At 38.2% G+C, this 18,678-nt stretch overlaps 1 protein-coding gene across 1 annotated transcript; it reads left to right on the plus strand.

Annotated features, from left to right (window-relative positions):
• The first annotated feature begins 415 nt into the window (after positions 1–415).
• LOC115750802 lies at positions 416–1,205 on the plus strand. Its single transcript, XM_030688359.2, has one exon. It carries the CDS (start codon positions 463–465, stop codon positions 1,066–1,068), a length of 606 nt encoding a protein of 201 aa, XP_030544219.1. The 5' UTR covers positions 416–462; the 3' UTR covers positions 1,069–1,205.
• Positions 1,206–18,678: the final 17,473 nt, after the last annotated feature.

Genomic DNA, 18,678 nt, shown 5'->3' on the forward strand with positions numbered 1-18,678 from the left:
TGGAGACCGCCCAACACATTGTAGACTTTTAACGTAACCTTCAGAGCCAAGACACTTTGCCCTCCTCCTTCGTTCGCTTCTTCCTAACAAGAAGAAGTCCAATCACTCCAAAATCAAGTAACCAAAGTGTCGGAAACTCCGCTTGTTTCGCGAAAAGTCAATACTCCGGAGAAAAAGAATTTTTCGGAGTCGGTCTGTTTATATAACTTAGAAATATAAATCAATGAACTTGCCCTCCTTATCGATAGGATATCTTCCGTGCTTTTCATTGGTGAATTTACATTTCCTTTTCAATAGCGATTATAAATGATTCATTCCTTAAGTCAAACCATTGTAGATTGCACCGATTTTCTCTTATATAGCCAAAGGGAAGGAATCCGCTCTATCTTCCTTGAATAGCCTTGGCTTCTCTCAACCCTCCACGGGATCTATAACACAAAACTAGGGAGACAAAGCTCAAAAATGGCTTCCAAGAAAATTAGGGTTAGAGATGAAGCAGCTGGTTCAGTGCCAATCTCCGCAAGGGTCCTCTCGAGGAACTCTTCCGCTGGCTACTCCTCTCAAGTTTTCTATGGCCGGATGCCGGAGGGCGTCCCCTTCGAATGGGAGATGCAACCCGGGACGCCCAAGAACCCGCCCAAGGAGCAGGATCTCCCGCCGCTCAGCCCGCCCCCCGCGGTGGTGAGCTTGGGCCTTCCGAGGCCGTGCATCGGCGGCGAGGATCGGCCTAGAGAGCCGACAAGGTGGTCGAAGCTGAAGTTTTGGAAGAAGGTCAAGATCCATAAGCGGAGTCACCACAAGGGTAAGGCCCAAAAGGGACCATGCGACAGCAGGAAAGCCGGCGCGGACGGCACCAGTCCTGGCCACAGCAAGGTCGAGGGGCTCGAGTTTTGGAGCTCCGACCTTGACTTAGCGCCGTCGCCTCGCTGCTCCAGTGCTTCGTCTCTGTCGACGTCGCTGTCCTTCCAGAACGGTGCGAATTCGGCGGAGTCGCTGGATCACCGGCCGAGGAGCTGTGCTCCTTGGAATTTGCATGCGCTTGCGGTTTACTTTGCCAAGCGAATTTGAGGTTGTCGACTTCTTCTTCTTCTTTCTTCTCTCTCTCGCTCCTGATAATAATTATCGCTTTAAGATCTTAAGATTTACGTGTATAGACATGTTTCTGTTGATCTCTTTCTATTCTCCTTGGGCCAACGTATGGTTATGTTGATTTAGATCGTGGAGATTGTACATTTCACAGGAAATCTTATTGTATTTTTCATTCTAACTTGAATACTACGCTAGAGATTTGACTAATTCCAAGAGATTAGCTTAGGAAATAAATATGGTGTGTGGAAATTTTTCTCTTGACATGAGCTGATCACATTGAGACAGATATCCAAATCCCATTGGTAGAATGAATAGCAAGCACGGGAAATTGATGAGACGTAGCCATGGATCATCTGCAATTAGGGAATAAGTGGATCATATACAGTTTCTTGATCTTTAAGTTATTTTCACAATTGAGAAAAAAAAAGGAAAAAAAATTATTTCCACAATCGTGTAGTCGGAGGTCTCGGTACATCTATCTAATTCAAAACTAAGGTTTTCTTAATCACTTAAAAAGAATTCCTAAAAATGATAAATCATTAGTCAATTAATAATATTTTTTCTTATTAATAATGATTTACGTCTAATGACAATAGTTTTTATTCATTCATTTTTGTAAGCGATGTGAGTGATTATTCTCAGGAAAATATTTTTCAAATTATTCATTTTTCAGCGAAATAAATGGGCCCTAAATTTAGTTCTATTATGTTCTAGTCCCTGGAACGGATCTTTTAATCAAAGCTCCGCTTTTCCCACTTCTCCACTATCGTTTGTGGCATGATTTACCATATACATCACCGATAAAAGTGACTTCTCTACGTTATGTATTCAATGCGGATACTCATTAACGAAATGTAGTGAAGTTTAAGAAAACTCTTATGAAATCTCAATCTAAAAAGAATGTCTCTATATATATATATATATATATATATATATATATATATATTGTGTGGCCTAAAATTTGTTAAGGAAGAACATTATATAATTTAAAGACTTCCGTCCATTTTTCAATATAATTTCTGTTGTCATTAAAGGAAAGATGAAAGGTTGATTGATTACTTACCAGTCATCTTGATTACAGTAGTTTCAACTTGGTCCATCTATAATATGTTTGCTTATAGTATAGTTTAAGTATATACTTCTCATAGAATTTCTTCTAAACACTTTGTTTCATCCATCATTGACATAAAACCTACTACAATATAGAGAGTAGAAAAAAAAAATCCACTGTCATCCCCTGCGATACAACATTAGGAGAATTCAATAAGTTACTTCAAGGATGGCGGAGCCAGATTAAAAGTAAAAATACTCCTTAGTATTTCTATGTAGTAAAATAAGATGTTTGATAATTGCAAAGTGAATATTGTGGAGTGACATCTGCCCAAGTGATTTATATGGTTTTCAAATGATATTCTCTTCTTTGCTTTGAATTATTCTTTATCTTACTACTAAGTTTCTTGATCATTGTCCCCGCCATAACCCAAAAAGCTCCTTGCTGTCATACAAGTTGAAATGGTAAGATTGAAGATGGTATAAAACACCTATACAAGACGTGATCTATATCGATACTTTACATATTTAACATACATTGCCACAAACAATTCGACTACAAAATTAACGTATAATGTTATTCGACAAAGTGAATACGGAAGTATTACACAAATATTTATTCAAGTTATGAAAAGCCCATAAGAAGCACAGGCGAGAGTGTTAGTATCTATTTGTATTATATAAAACAAAGAGGACCTCATACTTTTTTAAGGGATTGTAATCCTTTTTTCTCCACGAAATATCCATTTACTAATTACTTGATAATTATGGACCAATATGTAAATTAAGAGTTCTACTTTATCTCTCATGTATATCAATTTTAAAATTCGATTTTTTTTCCATTTTAGAAACACCTTTACCAAAAAAATAAATCAAATCTTGAAGTATATTTTCATTTTCTGTATATATTGTGTACGATTTCTTCAAGGGCGGCGAGACTTTCACTCCAATTTTGACTATAACACTCCTTTTTGCTAGTTAACTTACTAAAATACCCTCATCTTTCTTCAATTAAATGTTTCTTTTTTTATCAAGCTAATCCACAAATCTACCTTTATTTTTAGTTGATCTTGATAAAAACGGAAAAGTAAAATTTATCATAAAATGGAAAAGATTAATCTGTTAAAAGCATAATAAAATTTCGAACATATTTGTATTTAGATATGTATTAACAAAGGATAGACACATAAAGGAAAAAACATGAAATTTCGTGCTGTTCAACTCTTGATATAAAGAAAGGAATAAATTCAATTTCATAACAAGTAGATCAACTTGTGCGAGTTTGAAAGTACAGAATATGTAAACAAATTTTCAATTCCATCTTGCAATTCATATTAAAATGTGAAAAGTTAAAAAAAAAAGCACAAATAAGCAATTTGTAACTTTAGAAACCTACAAGTCTATTTGAAAATTACCCACAATATCAAAATTTGCTTGATAATTATATTAGATTTTAAATTTTAACTTTGAAATAAAGTTTCCCTCAAGCTATTTCATAAAAAATAGATAGTTAATTGTGTGTTCATGAGCCGTTATAACTAGAAATTTCTAACATTTTGTATAGCTTTTCTAATTAACAGCATGAGATCGTAAATTATAAATAACAATCTTCTCTAGGAAAAGTGATAACATGATACATTATAGAATGATATTTTATTGGGTGTAATTTGACATTTATATTGTGAATTTGATAATTAAAATTAAAAATAGAAATAAAAGTGGTTAGGTTGATAAAAAAAAAAAGAAACAATAACTTGAAGAGGGAGAAGGGTATTTCAGCCTATTGATTGAAAAGAGGATTGTCTTAGCCAAATGGGAGTGAAAATAGCGCCATCCTTCTTCAATTGTGAGAATCATTTTCTTCCATATCTTAATAATTCAAATGTCGCCCAAGAAGGTGACTTCGTGAAATCTCTCAAATGTCAATTTTCTAACCCACCCTCAAGTATTTGCCGAGACGTCATGGGTCTGCTTCTTGGGACCGTCAATTGCAAGTATTTGCCGAGACACCCATGTTGTTGTACTTACTGGGGTCGCCAAGGAAACTCAAGCAGCTTTGGCCTAGATGGTTGAAGTCCTAGGGTGCGCATATCAACATTTTGATCTAAAAATTAACTTCTGGTAGAAAGTTGATTTGTTTACTCCTAGAGAGAATTTTTTTTTTTTAACTTTTTCAAGTGGCCCCAAAATTACTTTTAGAGTACAAAAAATGCTCCAAAAGTAGTATAATAAGTTTTCATAACAAAACGAATTTTTACTCCATAAGTAGTGCTACCAAACGGATTTTCGCTCCGGAAGCACTTCTAAGGCAAAATTTTACTTTAAGGGTGGATTTGGTCTAGCTTTTCCAAAGAGCTTTTAGCTTCCAAAGCCCCTTAGACAAATGCTGAAGTGTTTAGTTCGGTTTTAGGCTAGCATTTGCCCAAATGCTAGCTTTGGGAAATCTGAAAGCCCAATGCGCAATAGGCTTTTAGCATTTGGCTAAATATTAAAAGATTTTTTTCCTTTCAAAACTACCCTCACTAATTCCCAATTTTTTCGTTCTTGCCACTCTTTATTACTGTTCATGTTCTTCGAAGTTGAGGAGACCAAATTTGGCCGGCGAGGGCCGCCGCCCTTAGCGCTTGGGTCGCATGAAAGCAGACCACTTGTACTGTATTGCGACTCTTTTCTATGCTAATGATCCTTTTGTGATTCTTCTCTCCTGAATTGCGACTCTTTTCTGCTCAAGAGTAGTGTACTTGTACTGTTTGCATGTACTTTCTTCTGCACTTCTGCTCTCTCTCTCTACACACACTTCACCTACTAGATCCCACATTTTCGTGCTTCCTGTCTTTTGGCCATTTTCAAGAACCGAAAATGCCCACGAAGCTTTGAGCTTTTCAACGTGTGGGTTGCTGAGTTCTTTTCGTGGTGGCTAATTATCCGGTCAATTTCTTGATGTGAAGCTGAAAATCATTTAGGTTCAGCTCCAAGTTGCAATCTTTATGAGCCCCATTTTTCACTAGTGAAGCGATGCACCACAAATCATCAAGAATGTCGGTGGGACAACCATCCACAACCCTTGCTGACCACAAGGCGAGGGCCCGGTATCGTGTCCTGTGAAATGTGACTCGGTTTAGTGATCTGAGCTTCAGCGACTACTATATAGGGCAGAAGATGGACTTCGTCAAACGAAATGGGACTAAGTTCATGGTGGATGATGGTAAGTTGTTTTATGTGAATGGTTGGAACTCGTACTGGTTTATGGATCAAACAGTGGATGAGTATAGCAGAACTAGGATTTGAGCCATGTTTCAAGTTGGGTCAAAGATAGGCATGACCGTTTATTGAGCTTCGGCCATCAAAGTTTCTTTGCAAAGTTATTTTTACCAAACACCATTATCCCAAAGCTCATTTCCAAATGAGTTTTTACCAAACGCAATTAGCATTTTTCCAAATCTCTTTAGGTTGAAAGCATTTGCATTTCTCCAAAGTCCATTTCATATGCTAAACCAAACCCACCCTAAGTATTGTCATGCGTGATCCTAACTTTCTGCGAAGCCTTGTTGCTTTTGATTGAAAAACACGATTTAGTTGTGAAACAAGTTGATCTGCGGCAAGTAGATGGAGGTGATATGCTAGTGGAGTTGCAAAGTGATAGCTTATTTCTTGTACAGCTCTTGTCAAGCCAGCACCAAAGCCCATGGGCCCTCAGACTTTAATTGAAGAATGCTTGCGACTTTTGGCTCAGCTGAGAGGAGTGGCCATCACTTAGGGCATGAATAATAACACTTCTGGAAGTGGATTTTTGTTAGAAGTGCTTATGAAGTAGAAATCCATTTAGTAATTTAACTTCCGAAACAAAAATCTATTTGGTAAAAATTTTTACTTCTGAAAGAAATTTCTACTTCTGAAGTGTTTTTTTTCCTCAATTTGAGAAGTTAGAAAAAATTGATTCTCAACTCAATAAGTACTTTTTGCCTCACTCGCCTTTCATTACGCCATCACTTTCTTTTCAATCATGCCCACCTTTGTCCGGAGCCGACCTCCATTGCCACCCACAGCTGACCACCACCCACCATTGCTCTCGGCCACCACCACCCATCTCCCCATGCCGCCAACCACCGCCGATTGCCACCTCTATAGCCGCCACCCGCCGACCTCCCCCCATCGCCAACCACCACCTACCGCCACCCATTACTGCCCTCGACCACCGCCATCCATTGCTACCCGCGACCACCACCGCCAATTGTCGACCATCAACCGTTGCCAACCACCAACCACCATTGCCGTTGCCGCTAACCATCGCCCATCGCAAACCTCCACCGACCGATGCCCCCCACCGCCAACCACGGTCCACTGCGCCCCCTAGGAACCGCCGACCACCACCACCTACCACCGTCACCGAGTTGTCGTCTCCAGCTACCGGAGTAAAATTAAATAATATTTTCTAGTAATAAAAATTAATTTTTAAATAAGTTTAAAATGTCTAAAAATGAAGTAGAAAGTTTTCAACTGCCAACAACAATTTTTCATAGAAGATTTTGTTTTAATAATGTTTTAGAAATAGAAATTTTCTACAGTTACCAAACGAATTTCTCTTATCATTAATCAAATTCTGCTTGTGAGTAGAAGTAGAAAAATCAACCTTTTCTTGGAAGTTGATTTCTGAAACAGGAGTGCTGCCATGCGCGCCCTAATTGACCAAGGGAAGTAAATCGGTATGCTGATGGATTGCAAAAGCTCATAGGCTATGATCCCCACCTTTCTAATTGGCTTTCTAAGTTTTCCCAAGCCCTTTGGCATTTGTTATGTTTAGAAGCTAATAATCGTTGTCTTTCTAGTCGTGCTACTTAATGAAAGTGGTTCATTTTGACCAAAAAAAAAAAAAAACCCCCCATCCGCAAGGTGTGCTCATTTGTGAGTATTTAAAGCAAATGACATTTATAAGATTATGCAAAACCACCTTTGCAGGATATCATAAAGAATGTAATACCAAGAAATTGTGTAAGTTTATGTGGAAATGAAATATATATGTCAAGATTCGAAAGCTTTTCAAGAAGGTTGTCATCGGAGAGAATAGATTTGAATATTAAAATGGATCCAAAATTTAAGATTGAGTATGTGAGAGACGCAATCTGATCACTTTACTACGCATTTTCGTGTGGATAGAATCTTTGTAAAACAAGGATTGAGGATATTTGAGGGAAAAAAATGGTCAAAATTTTTCTAAATAGAAGGTCATCTTTGCTCTCGTATCGATAATATAGAGGGTTAATAGCGCAAAAAACTCCAAGCTGGTATACTTGCGATAAATTTACTTTAAACTATTTTTTAATCATAAAAAACCTAAAACTAGTACACTTGTGACAAATCTATCCCAAACTATTTTTTTGACTACATAAAACCTCAAACTTACACGTCTGCGACAAATTTACCATAAACTATTTTTTACCACAAAAAACCTAAACCGGTACGCATGTGACAAATTTTCTCCAAACCGGTACATTTGTAATAAATTTACTTTCCGTTAGTTTCCGTTAAATTTATTTAATACCCCAAAAAACCCTAAATTGATACATTTTTCACAAATAAAGGGTAAAAATCCCGAATGGGTACACTCTTTAATTATCACGTGTTATCTAAATTAGCAATTTAATGGTAAAATTTAATGAGAACTAACGAAGGATAAATTTGTCACATGTGTACTAGTTTAGGACTTTTGGTGGTCAAAAAATAGTTTCGAGTAAATTTATTATAGATGTACCGATTTAAGATTTTGCGTGGTCAAAAAAATAATTTGAAATAAATTTATCACAAGTATACCAATTTAGGGTTTTTCGTGTTATCCTAATATAAAGGTGCTTCTTCCAAAGAAAATCTTATTGCAGAAAATTGGTGGAAATCTCAAGCTAAAATCTATTTCGGGGGACTGTTAATGGCTGCGTTTGGGAACCACTTTCCCAAGTAGCTTTAGACACCCAAAGTCCTTTGGGCCAAGGATCGGGTGTTTGGTAAAATTTTTGAAAATATCTTTGGCTCAAAGTGAGCCTTCACAAGGTTGAAAGCCCAAGGCAGCTTGAAGGTTGCCTTGGCATTTCAGCATTTTCGGCAAGCAACAAGATCGGGTAAGTAAAAAATATTCTTCCGAAACTATCCTCATCTATTTTTTGATTTTCCGGTTTTGACCTTGTCCGTCATTGTTCATCGTCTTCTTCGCTTACACCTTGGCTGGAGCGGCCGTGAGGGGACGACGACCGACCGGAGGGGGGCCGGCGTTGTCGTGCAACCCAGCAACCTCACCCGGGCTTGCACGACCGCCACGAGCGACCACGCGACCCAAGCGAGGGCCGGTCGCGCGGCTAGCGCGAAACCCGAGCAAGGCGGCCCTCATCCCGGGTCCTCGGCGCAAAAGGAGCTTCTGAGGTGGGTTCTGGTTTAGATGTCGATTCCGAGATGGAGAAATCGAGGAAGCTGAAATTGAGCATCAAAGCTGGTGGCTTCGCGAATGAAGATGGGGAAGGTGAGAAATCGAAATTAAAGGAAAAGGAGAAGAGGAAAAAGAGGAAGTGAGATGAGCTTGAGAGGGTTTACGAGTCTAAGAAGTATGGGGAAGCAGAAGAGGAAGAAGCAGCTGGTAAGTGGGAGAGAAACTTGCGGGGAAGAAGAGGAAGAAAGTGGATGACCTGGCTGATGCGATGGCTTCAAAAGAAGGCTACGACGATGAGAGCAAGCTGTTGCGAATCGTATTTGTTGGGAATTTGCCTCTGGAAATAAAAAAGAAGGCTTTGGTGAAGGAGTTTAGCAAGTTTGGAGAGGTAGAATCGGCGAGGATTTGGTCGTCGGCGCGAAACCCGGGCGAGGTGCCCCTCTTCGATGGTCGGATCCGGGTCGCCGACACGAAACCCGGGCGAGGCGGCCCTCTGCGATGGTCGGATCTAGGTTCTCGGTGCGGATCGGGGGGGTCGACGCAAAACCCAGGCGAGGCAACCGGAGCATTGGAAGGAGAGGGCGTTGTTAGGGGCGGCAAAAATGGTGGACTTGACGTCGTGGGAGGCGAAGAGGTGAGCAACGTCAATCATGGGCTTGTGAGGGCGACGAGGCGGCGGCGGCGAAGTCGATCCCCGCCATGGCCGGACGAGGCTCGGCCTCGCCGGCCGCTCCCCGGGCGATCGCCGGACCGGGCCGGAGGTAGGGGAGGAGTTGGGGAAGAAAAGAAAAAGAAAAAGAAACAAATAAAAATTATTTAAAAAAAATACTAAAATACTCAGCCAAAGGCATTTACCAATTTATGTTTACCAAACAGCATTTTCCTAAACTTTCTTTTCAAGGCACTTTTTAATTACAGTTTACCAAACAACTTTTGCATTTCACCAAATCCTTTCAGACCAAAGGTATTTGCATTTTTTCAAAAGCTTTCCCCAAAAGCTTTCCCAAACGCAGCCAATGTCTCATGCCTGGTCAAGGTTTCACAAAGGATTCGTTCGGGAAAAATATTCGTTACCTTGGGGTGCCAAGTCAGCCATGTCCACCCCCATTCAAAAAGAGACACGTGTGCGATGGGTATTGTTTTTTTTACTCATCTCTACTCTCTGCTGGGCTCTCTCCCCTTTGCTCTCTCTCCCTCCTCCCGTGGAAGCTCCGCCTCATGTGCAGAGCACAGAAGCAACGTCATTCCCCGCCCCCACGACAAGGCCTCTTTTACATCGACGGCGAGTTGCTTATCCATGGTCGACGTCTTCTCCGTCCCGGGCGCAGAGCTCGAGCGTAAGGTTCACGGCTGCCATGGTTGTGGAGCTCTAGAGCTCAAGCTCTGTGGCCATGGTGGCCACGAGCCGTGGGCTCGAGCTCCGCAGCTGGCGTCTTCTCGATTTCCCAGCCACGAAGCAACAAGAGAAGAGAAAGGAAGACCGTGAAGAGAGAGAAGTTCTTATGTTTTTCTGACTGGTCCCCCGTGCGACACATATCGCACGATGAGTGGAGATAGGGACCACGTCAGCTATACCTCATGGGTACGCAATATTTTCTCATTTACTCATCCATGTATCTTCAACCTGACCTGTTAAATTCTGCTAGAACCCCATCTTCTATAAAGCCACTTATCATATGTTTTAGGGCCCATTTGCATGAAGAAAAACTGTTTCCAAAAAATTATTTTTCGACTTTCCAGTGTTCGAACAAAAGGAAGCTAATCGACATGCAGAAAACGTTTTCTATAGATTGAAAATTATAAGGTTAAATTTAAGGTGAAACGATTTTCCCTTCTAGCAAGGAGGAAATCACTCATCCTAAACCACCGAACAGATGAAAACAAAACGTATTCCCCGAAAATGGTTATCGTGAATTTTTTTTTTTTTTTTTTTTTTTGGTTTTCCATTGAAATTTCAGTGCTAACTTTGGTTGGATAATAGCCCATTTTGGGGGAAGGGATAAAGCCCAAATCCAGTGTGGAAGTGAAACTGAACTTCTTCGGAACATGTCAGAGGCCTTTCTTCTTTTTGGTGAAACACAATTTTGAATCCTCTAGCTTTTTCTTTTTTTCCAGTGCAATCATCTGTCTTTCACAATCCGTACAATCAAGCCCTCCTCCACCGGAAAAATTTAATCGTATTTTCGACGGATCGGACTGAATAAAAAATTTCCGGACTCGTGCGGAATTTCGGGGTCAACGTTAGTAAGAACCCTGACTGGAAAGCGAATAGCACGTGATCATTCATTCAACTAGGATCCCTAGACAATTTCCTACCCACTCGCACGAAGAATTCGGTATTCGCAAGGACGGATTAATCAAATCCAAGGAGGGAAAGAAAGTCGAGACGGGTCACAAGTCAATGCAATTTGTGGGGAAAAGTACACTAAAAGTGTCATAACTTGTGTACGGCATTCACTTGAGTGCCATAACTTTCAAAACGTTCACTTAATTGCCATAACTTTCAAAAATCGTTCACTTGAGTGTTACGTCGGAGTAAAATCGTTCATTTGAGTGCTACAATAACTTTTCCAGCGTATCACGTCGGCTTTTCGGCGTGCCACGTCATCTTTCCGACATCTACAGTAACTTTTCCAGCGTGCTACAATAACTTTTCCAATTGTCACGTCGCCTTTTCCGGCCGCCACGTCAATATGGCACTTAAGTGAACGATTTTTAAAAGTTATGGCACTCAAATGAATGCCGTATAAAAGTTATGGCACTTCTAGTATACTTTTCCCCGATTTGTGCAATGAAAAAGTGTCTATCCTCAATTCCTCGCGTAATTCTGCTTCCCAATTGAATGAACAAATGAATGGAGGACGCCTAGTAAGGAAACTTCAAAAGAGAAAAAAAAAAAAGTTGGGGCAGGTTGAGATTCCAAAAGTTGTTTCAAAATCATGGGAGGGTGCTTGATTAAGGACAAGATAGAGGATCCTAGGAATCATTCAGCTCCAAGCGGACGGAATCGTTTCATTCCCAGAAGATGTGTCAGAATCATGGGACGATGCTTTGATCGAGGACAAGATTGAGGACCCCAGGAATCATGCAGCTCCAAGCGGACGGAATCGTTTCTTTTCAAAGCTTAAGAGGCTCGTGCCAATCTATGTCATCATATGGTGTATAATTCCCAATTCGATCTTGAATTCCAAGACCCAATTGTCAATGGGTGCTCATGTCATCGATTGCGCTTGGTCGTCTGTATTTTTAGCCAGAATAAAACTGGATGGGATAGAATATGAAACACAAAGATTTTGTTATATCAAATTTACTATTTGATTAATCGCATATATGTTCATTGTTTGGTATGAATGGCATATTAATATAAATGAGCCTAAACATGCACAAACGAATATGGTTAGGATATCTCGCAATTCAATGCTAAAGAAATCACATCCATCTTAAACATCAAATGAGCTCATTGCAGTATTCCATAGCCACATGCTAGATCGAGACAAGAAATTTAAAGCGGCTACATCAATATTGACAAGGTAAATTAACTTGTGAATGTCAATTCTAATAAGAGAGATAAAATATGATCATTCACCTTCGCAATTCCGAAAAGTATAGTACTTCGAATCTTGCTACTTTCGTGAAGCTATAAGGTTAACCATAGAGCTAATAAGGAGAATGCACTTTGACTCTCTTGCTGCTTTCATGGGCTTTTTTTTTTTTTTTTATTTAGTTTGTGCAATCAAATCCTTCACCAATAACCTTTAATTAACATAGTCAAACTGTTAATGTAGCATTATGAAATTTGGCACGTAGAGTTAATCCGGTATCACATCTCAGTGGTTAAAAAGCAAAAGGCAAGGTGTGGACGGAAATGAAATTGGTGGTGCCCCTTTGACCACTGGCGAGGGTCACACTACTGTATTGGCCGCGAGACCCTAGCCACTACAAATGACAAAGGGTCTCGTGGCCCTCGATGGAATGTTGCCTGCTCACGGTGACCCTCACTTGCCACCGACAATGGTCTAGTCACTCGTACGAGTGGTATGAGGGGATCGAGAGCCAGAGATGCCTTTTAGGCCCCTTCAAAATCTATCTCTATCAATGATCTACATTGCGTCACTATCATCTCGACACTACCGATTATCGAGTTCCTCTCTCTCTCTCCCTCTCGAGATCTCTCTGGAGCTCGCCGATGTCAATTTTGTCGGCCACAACGGAATTGACACAACCGGCTAAGTTTACACCCTTGTGTGTCGGCAACGGGCTCATCACCGGTGACGAGATCTCGAAGGCCTCTGTCTCCGGATTTGGCCATTAAGATCCCGACTCTACGGCTTTGAGCATCTATGAGTGTATCTAATCGCCCTCCAGTTTTGAAACTGCAGCGACACAGCCAGGCATTCTCTGTTCGAAGTCCAACCAAGAGCTGATGCCAAAGCGTGGATATTGACCACGCAAGTCATCCTTTTGCGGCCTCAACGAGTGATTTTCTAAGCATTTTTTTTGGCCGAGTTCTTCTAGGCATATTTGACTTACAACAAAAGTAACTTAATCAACATGGAGCATACTAATGCTGTATTATTGTGATCTCCACAACCATAATTTGAAAATTATCTTTTCATTTGGAGAATAATATTATAAAGCACGACTTTCATTTTCGGCTCGAACACGCCCAAAAAGGAGAGGGAAAAAAATTCAATATGGCTAAAACACACCTTTTATTAATTAGAAAACCTAAAATGCTCTCAATGAAAACAGGCAACTTAGTTGGCGAAGAAAGGCAAGTGAATTAGGAGGCCCCGCAACCGGTAGAGGAAGAAGAAAAAGGAAACAAAAGAAAAGAAGAGAAAAATGAGATAAAATTATGAATTATAAAAAAAATGATAAAAATTAAGAAAATTGTTCAGCTAAGCGCTTGTCATGCACGTAGGATGGTCTGCGTTCACGTCATCGATTTTCAGCTAAAATTGGCCGGATGGACTATATTAGCAAAATTGTCAACGAATTTATGACTCAATTGGTTAAATTAAAAAGTTTAGAACTATATTGGCACAAATGTAATGTGTAAGAATTTTTTATATATATAATTTGCTAAAAAGTAGTGTGACCATTGCTTCAAAGCCCATTTCACATACCACTCTGTTGGCTTTCATTTTATTTATTTTTAAAAAGGGGTGTGAATGTTATGTGCATGATGCAGCGCACGGGAAGACTATTATCCTCTCTCATGAGCCGTTTGTTTCGCGGAAAACTTAAGATTCCAAAAATATTTTTAAAAAAATGATTGGTTATATCTTTTAGAAAAATTAGTTAATGGAACGTGTTTTCATTATCGACACAATTTATGTCTAATTATTTTCATGAGTGATGCAAATATTTTGTATTCATTCATTTTTGTAAGAGACATAAGTGATCGTTTTTTAGAAAATGTTTTTCAAATTTTGAGTTTTCCCGTGAAACAAAACATAACTTAATAACGTAATTTGGTGATGAGTTCGGTGACCAGTGCATCAGATTGGATCTAAAAAAATCCAGGTTCTATTTGAAAGGTAAATGTCAAATTTCAATATATCATCTACATTCTAAAAGATTATAACATATATTATATGTAAAATCTACATGTCTGTAAGCTCATTTTTAGGTTTGTCCGACTATTTTGCATTAAAAAAATTAAAAGTGCGGACAGTCCGAAATTTGGAAAAGGTTAAAAGTAAAAATCATTCCAAATAAACATTGTACAAATTTTTTTTATTTAGACTTTAAATATTGATTATTGAATATAACTCAATGTAAACTTACAATTGTCATTTCCTTTCATTTCATTAACGATTTGTATGTATGGTTCATACTTCATAGTATCCCAGACAACTCTCTTTTATTATTCAAATTTTTTTTTTTTGTGATTTGGTTTAATAATTTATGTCCATCATCATTTGCATGTGAGCTCTATTACCTAATATAGTTGACACCCTGAAGTTTCAAAGTCAACTCCTCCAAGCTTATTAAAGCATATTAAGACAAACCAAAAACAGGTAGACGGTAGGCCTTCACCTTCATTTAGGTGTAAAGTATGGACCATAACATGACAAAAGCGGAACCGATGCCCGGACAATAAGGAAATCCGATTCATGCGATTTACCAGGTAAAAAGATAATTGAAGAACTTGCGAATTTGAATGAATTTGAAAGGAATTGTAGCGCATCACCAATCGAAATGGTCTATCCAAAGAGATCAGAGCATGAACCCTAAGGAACTAATCGGCTGCCTCCTCTTTTTAATGTGGTCCGAACTTAAGCCATATCAAATGCAATAAGGTTCAATTAGTAATTGCACGAGGTCACATCATTTGATGATGACATCATGCATGACGACAATCTCACTAAGTTGATGTAATGAAAATAGAGAAACGTGCCGAAAATATCTTAAATATATTACCTTGCTACCAATTTAGTCATAAATTTTTCAACTGAATTAATCTAATCCTAAACATTTTTACAAACACTTTTCAATATTTTAAAACTTGTGTGAACATGGCATGCATGCTACAGAGCACGGGAAGACTATTTTTCACTCTTATGGTGCATTTGTTTCACGAAAAAATCAAGATTTGAAAATTATTTTTCAAAAAACTATTAGTTAAATCTCTTTGAAAAATTAGTCAACAAAGAATGTTTTCATTTAACGGCACAATTTATGCCAAATTATTTTCGGGATTTTATGCCTAATAAAAGATTTGATGATGATTCGGTGAGCAGCGGATTGTATTGGTTCTAAAAAATTCCGGGTTCTATTTGGAAAGGTAAATGTCAAATTTTAATATGTCGTCTACATTTCAAAAGATTATAACTATGTAAATCTATATGCCCGTATTCGACCAAAAAAAAAAATTATATGCCCGTAAGCTCACTTTTTAAGGTTTTTCGATTATTTTGCATTAAAAAAAATTCAAAAGTGCACACGGTCTGAAATTTGGAAAATGTCAAAAGTAAAAATCATTCCAAACAGGTATTCTACAAAACCTGTACACGTAGACTTTAAATATTTTTTTTATTGAATATAACTCAAAGTTCACTTAAAATTATTCAAGCTTAAACTTCACTTAAAATTGTCGTTCGTTTCATTTCATGGGCCAATTTTATGAATGGTCCATGTTATACGAGACAAAGCCCTTTTATTAATTAATGTTCTTTGTGATTTTTGGTTTTAATTAGTCTTTCCTTGTCGCCATCATTAGACTCCACAAATTGACCTTGTGTTATACCCTTTTTTCCCACCAAAGACCAAGCTTTTTACTTGGACTTTTCAGGTGCTACACATGCTTTTTTCGGCATTGGCGAATTCTCCGACCAATTCAAAGGGGAAGGTGACGTCATCGATTCAACTGAATTAGTCATCGTAAAGAGTAATTCGACTGAGAGTCAACCTTGTATATATAACATATGTTTCATTCATTTATAATATCATGTCTCATGTAACTGATTTGTAGAGATAATAGTCTTATATGCCCCTCGCTTATGTGGATAATCGATTTAAGCGATTATGTCGAATAACACTGTTTGATAATTTCCATGTACCCCGAAATGGCTCACTACTTATGAGTTTAATGTGGCGGACATGCTAATGCACAGGTCGTCATATCATTTTTGGTTAATACGATCAAGAAATTCTAAGTCAGCACACTCTTGCCATATTTATCTTAAACAAATCCTTGATAAATTCACCAAAACGAAGGGGAAAAAATTGGAGATTTTACTAGACTTTCAAAATGACGGTGCTCTTAGGGCGAAATTAGTAGATTTTAGAAGATTTTCCGATCTCAATTCATCTTCTTCAAATTTGGCTTCCCTAAAGCAGTGTCGTTTGAGAGACCCACTTGTATTGAATTGCAATGTCGGATCTCATGTCGTATCGGATCATCCGAGTTGTTTTCTACTTGTGCTATCGCGTCAGCAACGTATCATGATATCGTATCACAATTGACGGATGAGGGTAGATTCGTCATGGGATCTACCGGTTTGAAGTTTTTTTTTTTTTTCGTGACGCCAAAATCAATTTTGAGTAAATATGGTGCGAGCGTACCTATTTGATAGTTTGAAGGTAAATATGGCACACATATAACTTTAAATGAAGGTGGGTCCCTTCAAAACACAGCTAATTGTGTCATGGTTCATCATGTCAGGACGATTGAAAGTCTAACCATCAAGTTTGACTGAGGGCGGTGGACTTTATGGGGAGCCACTTCTCTCTTAACTTTTCCTCGTTTTACTTATTATTCTCCCCGAAACAAAGAGAACGTGTCTGAAAATCACGTGCACGATTCGGTCAATAAGCGCATGCCGTTCGTTTCACTTTGAGAAGGTACAGAAGTAATTTTTTAATTTTTTTTTTCTTTTGGTCGAATCTGAAAATGCTTTTTAAGTTTCAAGTCATTATGGAAAGTCTATGTTTAAAAATATATGTTTACGCAAAGCACGTTTTTAAGATTTTGAGGACTTCGCATTAACTCAAAATTAAGAGCCGATTTGTTTTGCGTAGAAGGAATAATTTGAAGAACATTTCCCGAAAAATAATGATTTGACAAAATCATTTTATGTTGACTAATTTTTTTAAACGACATAGCTAATCGTCTTTTTCATTTTTTTTAATCTTGAGTTTTCCACCTAATAAACACGCCCTTAAAAATCACTTCAAACAAACCTTTTATGAAAATTTAAGTACCTATAAATGCGGCCGACTTCAATTAATTATCGACTAATGAATAGGCTAATACATACAATCTGTCAATCCATTTCATCCGTCAAATGTATGAATATTTCATAGTGGACCAGACGACACCGTTTGATTAATGAAAGTCCTTCGTTCTTTTTTCGGTTTCCTTAGTCGTTTTGCGTTGCTATCATTAGACTCCACAAATTGACTCCATGATATCTTTTATTCCCTCTGAGACCAAGCTTTTGCTTGGACATTTTCAGGTGCTTACGCATGCTTTTTTTTTCCCCCAAGCATACGTGCATTTTGCAATTAATTCAAAGGGGAAATTGACTTCATGCGTGTCGCCAAAGTTGGCCTTTGAAATTGACGCGCGCTCGTAAGAAAACGATCTTACGTGATAATTATTTGAATTCAACTGAATTATTTACCGTAAAGAGTAAATAAGCTCGATTTTTTTTAATAAAAAAATAACCTCGTATTTTGAATTTGTCAAGGAAATGATCACCTTTTGATTTCGGGTTCGATCGTACCTTGCCGTTAAACATGCCATTGAATTGATCTGCCAAATGCCTAATCCACGTGGCATTTTAATTATTAAGATCAAGAAAATGAAGTTTTAATTTAAGAAAAAAAAAAAAAACAAGGGACAAAAACAAAAAGAAGGGGTCGAGCGGGGCGAGGAAGAAACAGAGAGATAATCAAAGGGAGTGGGGCCCGATTACGATGGTTGCCGTCCTTTGATGGAGCCCGGATTTGACCCGAAAAGGGGCAAGAGTTTTGTATTTTTTTTTCATTATATTTTACAAAAAAAAAACAGAAAAAATTATAAAAAAAAGTCATAAATCTATTGTAATTGTATCAAAAGAGGTAAAACCTTTTTTTTTCAAATACAATCCTAAACTTTTTGTATTTATATCAATTCAGTCCATCCGGCCAATTTTAATTGGTCGGTCTTGACGTGGATAATTTTATTAATTGTTTATTATTTTTTTTGTTTTTCCTTCTTCTTTTCTTTACTTTTGCTTTCCTTAGACTTTAGGGTCGGGACGCCCTCCTTGGCCCCGGACAAGGGCCGTGACGCCGTCGCCTAGCCAGATTTGACAAGAGCGTCACGACCCTAAAGTCTGAGGAAAAAAAAGTAAAGAAAAAAAGAAGAAAAAGTATAAGAAAAATCAGAAAAGTATTAAAATATTGTTAAAAATTGTCCACGTCAAAGCCGAGGTCCACAGCAATGTCGGACAACCAAAGTTGAATGATGGATTGATTGGCACAAATGCAGAAAGATTTAAGATTGAATTGTCACAATTATAATATGTTTATAACTTTTTTGATAATTCCCCCAGCATAAAAGATGGATTTAATGAGTGAAACAATAAATGCATTTTCCTTTTTGCTTTTAGTTGAAATAGAAACAAGCAATA

The sequence above is a fragment of the Rhodamnia argentea genome, chromosome 4 (assembly GCF_020921035.1).
Source record: "Rhodamnia argentea isolate NSW1041297 chromosome 4, ASM2092103v1, whole genome shotgun sequence".
NCBI classification, from domain to species: Eukaryota; Viridiplantae; Streptophyta; class Magnoliopsida; order Myrtales; family Myrtaceae; genus Rhodamnia; species Rhodamnia argentea.

Excerpts from the sequence above, each read along its gene's own strand:
- LOC115750802 (XM_030688359.2), top strand. The coding sequence starts at position 463 with ATGGCTTCCAAGAAAATTAGGGTTAGAGATGAAGCAGCTGGTTCAGTG.